General features: G+C 45.7%; 1 protein-coding gene across 1 annotated transcript in view; it reads right to left on the bottom strand.

The window, feature by feature from the left end:
* Nucleotides 1-12,340, bottom strand: part of LOC133412657 (nucleolar protein 4-like) — a 38,448-nt gene that overhangs the window by 5,233 nt on the left and 20,875 nt on the right. Inside the window, exons 6-7 of the mRNA XM_061696173.1 lie at nucleotides 11,539-11,695; nucleotides 89-492 (exon numbers count right to left, since the gene is read on the bottom strand). Coding sequence (XP_061552157.1) covers nucleotides 89-492; nucleotides 11,539-11,695 — 561 coding nt within the window. The remainder of the gene's footprint in view (nucleotides 1-88; nucleotides 493-11,538; nucleotides 11,696-12,340) is intronic.

Raw genomic sequence — 12,340 nt, 5'->3', positions numbered from 1 at the left:
CTAACACTGCGCCCAAATTTTGTGACATCTTGTTGTTTGTTGCTGTGCCGTGAGATGTTTGTAATATGCAAAATGTGACTTGGCTCACCTTGGCGCCATAGTCGCGGTCCAATCGCAGCTCGCCAGCGTGGGTGTGCGCTTGTGGCACGGGCAGGGCGGGACGAGGAGCCAGCGGAGGTTTGGCGGCCAGCGGGTACTTCCTGCGCAGCTCCTCGGGCACGTTGGGATGCAGGGCGCCCAGCAGGGCCGCCGCCGCCGCCGACACGGTGACGGGTAGGCGGGAGGCGCCCGCCGGCGGCCTCTGAGGGGGCGGCTCGCTCAGGCTCACGGGTCGGCGGTCGTCGGAGGACGAGGACGCAGGCGTGCTGAAGTCGAGCGGGGCGGTGCCGCAGTTGCCGTTGACGACCTCGACCTCCCTGACGAGGGCGGCGGAGGAGGACGACGGAGGCGTGAGGGTGGGAAGGCCGCTGCCGCTCTCGGACGATGAATCGTCTGCAAAGTTTGGTGAGCGAAAGTTACTCAATTAATGACTCATTTTATGAAATGGTAACTTTTTTTTTTTTTTTTTACTTTTATGAATAACAAAGGTCAAAATGAGACTGTTGACATGGTGACGTTTGTCAGCGCAAAAAGCAATAAACGGCATCAGGCTTGCAGATTTGAAATTGCCGTCGTCTTTAATAGATTCATCATTTGTGATGTAACAGTGTAAGAAATAGCCAAGAGGATCATCACAATTCCAATGAATGAGAAATGTTTTGGGAATTTTCACCCACGTCCCCTTTCAGATGGCATTCCCCATTTGCTGAGCAATCCAATCAGAGCAAAGCTTACTTACGCGTTGAGAAATCCGATGGTCTCCAAAGCCAGGTTGTCAACGGCCAGCTAGAATAGCTTAAGAGGGACATTCTGGGCATTTCTGGGCGGATGAAGAAGGGATAACGGAGGGGTGAAAGTGGGCCCTTGAAAGAAGGGCGGATGACAGACGAGTGGCAGATGGAGTGATGGTGGAAACGAGCGGAGGAGCGACAGCTGACGGAAAGACCGCGACGGAAGGAAAGTGAGGAGACGAAGGATGGGAGGATGACGACAATCAGGGCCAACAACACGACTACAACTTAGAAACGCAAAAAAAAAATAAGAATAATAATGTTTAAAAATGTGTCATAATTGCATCAAATAAAAGGAACAAAGTATTGGTTTCCACCACGATTGGAAATGCAAGGATGCAGAAGGAAGGGATGAAGGAAGAGGAAAGGAAAGATGGAGACGAAGGACGACTGGACAGGTGGGGAGGGGGCGAGTGAGAGAAAGAAAGAGGTCAGGCGGTTAGGGGGGCGCGCTTCGGAGGGATGGGGAGGGGGGGGGTCACAGCTGAGGGGGGGAGGATGTTGCGGGATGACGATGATGACGAGGATGAAGGGGGAAGTCTTCCATATATGGTGCGTGTGTGTATTATTGATGTTATTATTGTTATACACACACACACACACACACACACAGAGTCCGGTGCAAATGTCTTCGGCCACAACTGGCTTTGGGTTTTTTTCCCCCGATTGTATTCATGTTGACTGATACATTTATGCAAAAACAACAAAACCAATTTACAATTTAATTTTTGTGCTTTTTCTTGTCAACTCAAATGCGACCGGATACACTCGTCACCGTGGCGACAACAACAAGAGTGGAGCGCGCCGACTTTGTATTACGAGGACAAAATGGGGGAAAACGTGTGTTGGTGGTCACCGGCGCTCAGGAGAGGGGAGGACGTTCGTTTAAGGCGTACTTTGAATACGATACGGCTCGCAAGCAGGCGACACAATTTGGTGTAGCCTAGCAAGCTAGCGGTGGCACGAACGGTTGGACGTAAAACATGCCGCCGTTCTGTCGCATCATGCTTTAAAGTTTCGGTGTGGGTGAAGTACAACCCCGATTCCAATGAAGTTGCGACGACGTGTTAAACATAAATAAAAACAGAATACAATGATTTGCCAATCACTTTGAACCAATATTTAATTGAATACACTACAAAGACAAGATTTTCATTTTCTGTTCAAACTGATAAACTTGATTGTTTTTACCAAATAATCATGAATTTTGAATTTTATGACTGCAACACGTTCCAAAAAAGCTGGGACAGGATCATGTTCACCACAGTGTTACATCACCTTTTCTTTCAACAACATTCAGTCAACGTTTGGGAACCGAGGACACGAATTGTTGAAGCTTTGTCGGTGGAATTCTTTCCCGTTCTCGCTCGATGTACAGCTTCAACTGTTCAACGGTCCGGGGTCTCCGTTGTCGTATTTTACGCTTCATAATGCGCCACACGTTTTCAATGGGATACGGGTCTGGACTGCAGGCCGGCCAGTCGAGTACCCGCACTCTTTTACTTAAAATTAGTCATTTAATTCAAAATAAAGTAATTTAATTACAGTACGTTAGCACCCGTTGTTTCTGTCACGTTGTAATGTCGGTTTGACCTGACTGATTAGAATACACGATCTGACGAGAGCAGTGATTTCCAACCTTTATGGAGCCAAGGAACAGATTTTACAGTTGAAAAATCTCACAAAACACCAACAAATTAGATGTGGATACGTGAATTACTGTATTTACTTCCTGCCATCTAATAGAAAACCATTCATTTGTTCTGTCTGTCACTATGCCTCGCTGGCATAAATAGAGGACGAAAGACACATTATTTATTGTCAATATAATTTTTGGAGCAATTAAATACACAAGTATATACAGTAAATGAACAGCTCATTTAAATAGACACATTCCTCCATCATGTGATCGGATAGGTTATCGGGTTTTTAAACTCGCTGATTGGTCCCAAAAATCCTGTAAAGCCAAATTATTTGTATCACAAATGTCACCATCAACACGCCAGGCCACAACCACAAATCTGTTTTTACGACACTCGCGCAATCACGCGACGTCGTCCGGGTTTTTTCACCACCACTATATTAACAGTTCACAAACTGTGGTCCCTTGATTACTTAGAACATCTTACAATATTAACCTGGAGAAAAAAAATAAATAATAATTTACAGATTATTTGATTTCCCCAGATGTCCACGTGCCCAGCAAAGAAGTAACTTCCACTAACAACCCAGACTAAACCTAAAAAGGCCTTCAAAAGCTCGCCTCTCAATGGAGATGCATGACTTGAGCGTACTTCCTTGACACCAATTACTGCGCTACTTCCCCGTCCAGCCAGGGCTGTGGTGGCATCTTGTGGCAACTTGCGGCGTTACAGAAAGAGCACAAGAAACGTAAATGGGGGAGTTTTAAAAAAAAATAAAAAATAAAAAAAATAAAACTGATGAAATGTGAATCGCAAACCCGAACTGTTCACTGTACAGGACACGGATGGTCATCACATGCAACACATGACGAAAAACGTTTTCTTCTGGAAAGCCACACTTTGTTCAACACACACACGCACACACACAGTAATTTACAACTGGAACATTGGCCTCTCAGTGACACAATGTGACTGTGTGTGAATAGGACGCTCTGTGTGACTGAGTGGCGTGCACGTCATGTGACCTCGCCCTCTGAGCACGCAGGCGCGCACGTCATGTGACCTCGCTCTCTGAGCACGCAGGCGTGCGTGTGTGCGCGTCACTCCATCACCCGGACGCCACTGCGCCCTCCAGATGTGAGCGTCTCCCTGCCGAGGAGACGCTCGAACTCGGAGCGACGGACGCATTTCCGAATACATCAGCGTGCGACACCTCCCCGAAAGGCCCCGAACGCACCGCCGCATTAAACGGGGAGCGCCGAAGGCTTTCGGGGCAAAAGGAAAGACGGTCGCAACGAAGGCAGGGATATAGCCGGGAGGGTAAATGAAGGGATGAGGGAAGAAGAGAGGGATTAATGCAGGAATAGGGGAAAGAGAAGAATGGAGCAATGTAGGGGTGGAGGGACACATGCAAGGAGCTAAATGATAGAGGGATGGAGGTATAGAAAGATGGATGACAAGCTTCAGTAAGGTGGGAATCTAAAGGGATGAGGGAGAAATGGAAGAAGAGTTTGGCGGATGGAGGGATGGACGCTTCTGTAATGGGGGAGAGAGGGATGATCGAGGGATGGGTGGATGGAGGAAGGTGAGCGGGGATGATGGGGGGGGGGGGGATACGCGATGGGGTCACGCGTCCACCACGCTTCGCCCCTTCGCCCCTCCTCCCCTCGCCGAGAGTGCTAACAGATGCTAATTCCTTCACTGCTTCGCCCTCGCCTCCTCGCCGCATCCCGGGAGACGAGTGAGGGAAGGGCATGCCCCCCACCCCACCCACCCCACCCTAATGTGGGATTACAATGGATTATCCCGCTAAAACGGAGCACGAGCTGCTGGCAGGCGCTCGCTGGGTCCACCGCGCCACACCCTGAGAGGCGCCACAGTCCTTTCCCTGCCTGCCTGGCATCGCCATGGCGACCCCCCCCCTCCCGCTTCCTCCCCCTCCCTCGCCCACGCTCACGGTCAATAGGGCGAAGGTGCGGGATGGTTCCTGCCCGACAAAGACGCTTACTGTCTCCCACTGTTAGCATATCGGACAAAAGTCACGTTTCCATTTTTCTTTGGCTGTGATTGCGACCTTGACTGATGTGTCCAGTCCATTGTTTGCAGCATTGGGAAGACAACTTTGGAAATGTATAGTAGTTGGTTACAATTAGACCCTGTTGAAAATGTATTAGTAGTGGAACTATTTCATTTACTTGCTCATAGTAAAAGAAATAATTACATTTGATTAGATTATGGTGACTTTTCTGAATTCGGAATGCATGCATGCATACAAAAAAAAAAGTGGATTCAAAGCATAGATAATTTGAGGGGGAATTCACCACATATTTGCTCTTTACACAAATAATCAACCGAACAAAATGTGACGAAATGTACCTACATCATTTAAAAAATATGTTTGTTGCATTGTATGTGTACAGTATGTGGAAAATATACCATGTTGACCTGATGACAAATGTGTACAATTTCGACAATGTTGCTTCATATGACAAACCAGATCAATGAAAGTTCCGTCAAAATTATAAAGATGAAACTGTTCAAAAGTCAATGTTTCTTTCATAGTTTAAAAGTGAAACTATGACTTGAACCTTTTCAAAATCTCAGTCAAACTAATAAACTAATAGATGGCACCAGAAGGGGGTAATTCAAGGTCATATTTGCAAAACTGTGACGTTTAGTCGACGAGGGGTCTTTCATTTGCACTCGTGACACAAACTGAAAACGTTAAAACTTGCTGCCGTGGCAAAACAACAACATGAGAACATGACACTGTGTCTCCATGACAACATAACCGCACGCTGCCATGATGCCAAAATAATAACCGGCTGCCACGACATCACAATGTGACAACGTCGCCACGACAACATGACAAGCGACCGCATGTGGGCCGTGCGTAAACTCAAAAACAAAATGTCATTATTGACACCGAGTCTAATAATATGAAGATTACAATGTAAATATTGTAATATTAATGAGCCTTCTTCTGGAGGCACACAAAATCAAGTGTCGCTTATGTCGTCAACGTGAGGTACACAAGCACACACGCGACCCTTTCTTGAACGTTAGTTCCAAGACTCCCACAGTGCACGAGCGCGCGCGTGTGTGTGTGTGTGTTTGCGCGCGTCCGTGGATATCTACTATTAGTGGGTGTGCTAAGCTGCTTGCAATTGTGATGTCGACACTGCCCTCCTCACCTACTTTATACACGGCACAGTGTGTGTGTGTGTGTGTGTGTAACATTCAGATAAGCTGCCATCTGCTACCTGACTTTCAGACAAATTGATTGATTGACAAGTGACACTCACTTCACTGGTAGATTAAAGTAGTCAATGCCATCACTGTATTTCAAAATAAAAGCACTTTGTGTTTCACAACACAATAAAATAAAACCGCGCTGTCCTTTGCTTGTGAATTGAAATCTTTTATTGGAACTTAACCACTGAGAATGAAGCCCCGCCACGCCACACATTTGAAATCAATCGTGATCAGCGAGACGGGTTGTCAACAGTGAGGACGAAGGACACGTGACAGTCATGTGGAAACAACACAGCAGCTACCTTTAGGCAATAAAAATTAAAAATGAAAGAAACAGTTTGGCCGTTTTGTGGCAACCTGCCAGCGAAAATGTGTCAGGAATGCAAGCAGCTAGCGACATGATGGCAGCAAAACGACAACGTGGGAGCAAAAGTCTGGCTGCACAGAAATGTCAGCAGACAAGAATGTGACAACAAGCTACAGAAGCAACATTGCAGCAGCGCGGCAATATGACACCAGCAACATGGCGTTAACATGTCATCAACATTGGGGCAACATGGCAGCAACAAGTAAGAAACATGGTGACAACATGCCGGCAAGATGTAAGCAACATAATAATATGTCAAAACCTTGGCAACAACAGGTAATCATGTTATCAAGTAGTAACATGTCATCAATTTTGTAGCAATATGGCAATAATCTGAGCAACATGCTGGTAAAATGTCAACGACGTGGCAAAAAAAATGATAGCAACCTGGTGATAACATGCTAGCAACATGGCCATAACATGACAGCAACATGGCGATAACATGACAGCAACATAGCGATAACGTGCTTGCAACAGAGTGATAACATGACAGCAACATAGCGATAACGTGCTAGCAACATGGCGATAACATGCTAGCAACATAGTGACAGCCTGGCAGCAACATGGCAATAATCTGAGCAACATGCTGGTAAAATGTCAACGACATCGCAAAAAAAATGGTAGCAACCTGGTGATAACATGCCAGCAACCTGGTGATAACATGCTAGCACCATGGCGATAACATGACAGCAACATAGCGATAACGTGCTTGCAACAGGGTGATAACATGACAGCAACATAGCGATAACGTGCTAGCAACATGGCAATAACATGCTAGCAACATAGTGACAGCCTGGCAGCAACATGGCAATAACATGCTAGCAACATAGTGATAACATGCTAACAACATGGCAATAACATGACAGCAACATGGTGATAACATGCTGGCAACATGGCGACAGCAGGCCAGCATCATGGCGATGACATGACAGCAATTTTGTGATAACGTGCTTGTAACACGGTGATAACACGCTAGCAACGTGGCAACAGCATACCAGCAACATGGCGATAACATGCCAGCAACATGGTGATAACGTACTTGCAACATGACAATAACATGTAAACAGCATGGTGATAACATGCTATCAACATGGCAACAGTATGCCAACAACATGGCAATAACATGTCATCAACATTAAGGCAACAGAGCAGCAGGGTGGCAGCAGCTGGCGATGCCGTTACGTCCAATGACGCCTCGAGTCGGCGGTCACTGAGAAGCCAGCCGACGGCGCCGCAGTCAGACTCTGCAGGGAGGCGGGACTTAACAAGTAACCTAGGTCTCAAAGAGCGAAATAACGCATGCCGACTGAGCGACATACCAACATTGCCTCACGTTTGTCTGACATCGTGCACTCCACATCCCACACTTAGCCTCGGAATACACGCGCACACAAGCTGTGAGTCTACAGTGTGTGTGTGCGCGCCCGCGTTGTACACGTACAGCTTGCGTTTGTGTCGTCTGTGGCCTTGAGAGGTGAAAGAAAAAAAGAATGCTGCATGTGCGCACACACACAAACGCACACAATATAAGCAAGGAAGACAAAGACCCAGACTGTTGAGCCGATCTCCTCCTCGACCTCTCCTCACCACTCCCACGCACGCACGCGCGCACACATAAATCCGACATCCACCTACTCATCTTTGGACCTTGAACACTACAAGTCGTTCCGACTCCCCTCAGGCCCGATCAATCAATCACAGAACACTTCCCATCAACTCTCACAGTGCACGCTACACTCCATTCTGACACTGTATACAGTGACAGGACAAAAATTGCAAATTCACTCATTGTTTTATTGACGCAAATCCATTCCGTCAAAATGTTAGTCCGTTCAGGACACCGATGAGGACGTCAACGTGAGGAATATTATTTTCATTAAAAGACAGACGTCCCTTCGGTTACTCGGGTTCTTCGCTGAAAAAGGATGACCTCGGAGAAAGAGGGGGAAAGAAAAAAAAAAAAAAAAAAAAAAGAAGCAGCAGCAAGCAGTGCGAGTACATTATCACTTAAAGAGTGTTCGTGTGTGCAGTGTCTCGCGAGAGACTGGAGGAGACGTTTCCTTGACGACGGTGTGGAGGTTACAGAGTGCATCCCGGTATAGAATAGCACATTACACACTGTGGCGATCTTACAGGACGAATAACTGCAGTGCTGTGGATCAATGTGCCAGTCAGACATTCCGAATAAAACGTCCACATAGCATAGTGAGAATGATCAATAATTCAGCACACGGTCCCGTCCAACAGACGTCACGGTTTTGTGTTTTCGTTGTCCTCCCCGCCTTCCAGTGAATACGTACAAAAAAAAAAAAGGAATCATACTTCACTGAGACCACGAGAACGAGTGCATCGGTCCCGGGGATGACGTCTGAGTCGACACGTTCACACGTACATTAAGGGTGTGAACATTCTGCGACAGCGATAAACATCTTTAAACCAAGTCGGAACATGTTTGAAAGTGGTTTGGATACTTCCAAAGGAGGCATGAATGGGATAAAACGAGATGAGAACAAAAGATGAAAATGTGTGAACGGGATTTGAAGTTAAAACGGGTCTTGGAGTGTTTATACCGGATTTGAACAATATACGGCTGCTGAATAAGGTGCGAACTTCAAACTTCAAACCCGATGAGTACATGTGAACCAGGTTTTGAAAAGTCGGATAATATTGAAACCTGGTGTGGATCTGTTTAAACATGGTGTGAACGTGTTTAATAATAATAATAATAATAATCAATAAATAAATAAAAAACCCACAGAAAACATTTTTAAAAAAGGGTGTTTACATTGAAACACCAGGTGTAAATAAGGTTCAAGCATGTTCAGATGTTAAACCAGGTTAAACTGGTGTGAAACCAGATGTGAACATGCTTGAAGCCTTTAAAACATTCTAAACCTCCTGTGAATGTGTTAAAACCGAGTGTGAACGTGTGTGCGTGCGTGTGTGCGCGTGCATGTCTCTCTGTGTCCATGCGGGTAAACTAAATCTCAAATCTAACTTTTTTTATTGCTGCAACCTTTGCGCACTCGGGGGGGGGAACCAAACAATCAAGACATCACTTGACGAGGTCTCTCGCTCTCTCGCGAGCACAAGAAAACCGAAAAAAAGAAAAAATAAACACCCCCCCTGAAATAGTTCCATCCATGTTATTACTGCATGTTCTCATAAAGAACAATATTCCAGAGTAAATAAGTAAATAAGTAAGTTTCTTATGGCAGGGGCCTCTTGCAAAGTAATTGTTTGCCTTCTGTACGTTCCACATATACTGAGGACTGACAATAAATGCTAGCATTTACAGTCGTGTGCCTACGGTGTGGTACAGTAACACCGTTTTGCCGTTTTAATATTCGGTTTCTCACAGAGTGGAGAAAATTAATGATTATTTCTGTGTTTGTTTGCATGTGTTGCTGCTACAAACGTGGTAAAGTAGCAGTTGTGAATGTTTATAATGACTGCAACATCTATGCGAATGTACGTTAGCCCGTCCATGGTGTTTTGCATTAAATGTTTGCCTCAAGCTAGCAGATTTGTCAAGCAGAATCCTGTGATTTGGTTGTACATTTTGCTGTTTAAGTATAAAATGTTTCGTGCTGGTTTGTTGTACGTATGCGTCGGTTTTCGCAGCAAATTTTCACTGGGAGTAACAAATTAACAGACGATGTCATGCTACCATGTCACATGACTCGAGTGCTCCACAAACAGGAAGTGAAAGGTGTAGGAATCTTTTTCCCCCCCTCCCAAGCGCTCTTCGTTTTGCTTAAATGTCAGGTAGGCGGCGAGCTGTCAGTCATCCTTTAAAAGCTTCACCACTCAGCCTGTCCGCTGTTGTCAATAATAACGCTTGAAAACACACTCCTAAAGAGGGTGTGTGTGTGTGTGTGTGTGTCATAGTGTCACATAAAAACTATTTTTTAATTGATGTGCAATTAAATCAATTTTTTCCCAGAGTTAACAATATTCACATCTGTCTCTATGATGTGATTCAGTCATCCACTAAAATCCATTTAAATTTGAAAAAAAAAAACATTTTTTCGGACAAATATTGATTGGCTGGCGACCGGTTCAGGGTGTACCCCGCCTCCCGCCCGAAGATCGCTGGGATTGGCTCCAGCAGCCCGCGACCCGCGTGAAGAGAAGCGGTAAAGGAAAGATGTAGGACAAATATTGGTATATGATAAAAATGCAATTAATCAAGATTAATTAATTACAAAGCCTCTCATTAATTCGATTTTTTTTATTTTTATTGAGTCCCATCTATGTTAGGTTTGCTGCTTTGAAAGAGACGGAACTTTCTGCAGATGAAGCCAAAGAAAAAGCAAAAAGATGCCTGTGAATAGCCGCTAACTTGGAGCATAAACAGTTGAGTTTTCCACACAGTACTGGCTAGTGCGTCCTAACAAAGCCTTGTTGCATGAAATGATGAAGCCTGCTCAGATGAGAGGCGAAACAGTCCAGTTGCCATCGATTTAATGCCCTGGGAAGAGGGGGAAAAAAACACATATACACACACACGCACGCACAGAGTCAATCAGTTGACTCTTGGTGAGCTCAAGCGCGGGGCAGCGTTAGCGTACGGCTACAGGAAGTTAGCGGACAAAAATCCAAACAAACAAAGCGCGGATGGGATGAGACCAGATGTCGCTACTTGGTGCTAATGATGTGGGGGACCGACAATGTGAGCAGTCATTAATATTGAATGCGTGAAAAGTTGTTGACAAATTGTGACGAATGAGCTCATGAAATATTCATAGACATGGCTAAGCTCCTCCCACAACACTGAAGCTGTGGTTCAAAGTTAGTTACTCAATTAGTTTGGAATTGGGGAAAAAAAAAAATGCACCGGAAAAGAAAGAAGGCTAGCCTGTGTGTTGCCACTTCGCAACCCTTAAACATAGCCATTACTACTTTCCTATCAGTGATATACAGTATGTGTATTCAAAAAACAATTCAATGAAGTTGGAGAGGTTATAGGCCATATTAATGGCGGATAAAGTTTTGTAACATTTATCTTGGTTGTTGTTGCGAATTCTTTGAAATCACAAAACCTGGCATTTTGAACACAGGTGTGCAGACTTTTTATACGCCCTGTATTTAACCTCCATCAAAACCATTCCAACGCCAAACGGTTCAGATCATTCAGGGCGTATTCGAAACGACAGTATTTCTCTCCTTCCCTGAATTGCCACATTTCCACAATCGAATTTCAAAATAAAGGAGATACTTTACACAATTTTTAAAAGGCTTCCATAGTGCTGGACTTATAAATAGCCCGCCCACATTTTGGACACATCAGGCTGTCACGGCCCGACACGTAACGAGCAGGAGCCGATGACATGAAAATATCAGAACAACCGTTACAAGCAACGTGAACGTTGCCCCCTACCGTCGTCCTCCCTGCTGCCGGCCACGTCGAGACTGCGGCGCAAGGCCTCCGGTCGGCCGGCCGGCCGCAGCTGCTGCGACGTCGCTCCCGGGTCGGCGGCCGGCCACGAGGGCTCGCTCATGTCGGCCTCGTCCTCGCCGCTCACTGACGCGTCATCCTGGGTGGACGCACACAAAGCGGGAAGTGATCACCGTGAACCACACAAGCGCCGGACCGTTTGTCTTTCTGGAAGTTATCGACCTGCTACATTGTTGTAATCTGCTGTTTATAGCGATGAGTGATTTTTTAAAAATTGTTTATTTAAAGTACTGTAGAGGTAACCCTCGTTTATCGCAGGGGTTAAAATCCCAATGGGAGAGATCGGCCTATCAGAGCCCCCCCCCCCACACACAGTGTTTGTTGAAGCACACAAAAAGATTCCATAGCAGCTATTCCAAGTCTCCATGAAGGCTTGTGTGCGTGTCTACAGCAGAGCAGCAGCCGGATGACATCGCTACGCTAATCAAGTTATCTCGTGGACAATCGGAAGGATCGTTGTCGCTGATCTACTTGTCACAACATCCCCACAAAGGCGGGGCGAAACATCCAAAACATTGTCATGTATTGCTATCGCTAACTCTAGTGCCAATACGTCAGGATCAAATATTGATATTTTTATGTATCGTTATCATTTACGCCGTTTGACCCAGTCGTTGACACGACTGGGTCAAATATCGATATTGTTCTGCATGTGGTATTGATATGGCTCACGCTGCAGTATAAATCCATCCGGAGGGATACAGATCCACTCACATTCACACCG

The sequence above is a fragment of the Phycodurus eques genome, chromosome 1, assembly GCF_024500275.1.
Source record: "Phycodurus eques isolate BA_2022a chromosome 1, UOR_Pequ_1.1, whole genome shotgun sequence".
Taxonomy (NCBI): domain Eukaryota; kingdom Metazoa; phylum Chordata; class Actinopteri; order Syngnathiformes; family Syngnathidae; genus Phycodurus; species Phycodurus eques.
This window is presented reverse-complemented; position numbering and strand designations above follow the sequence as displayed.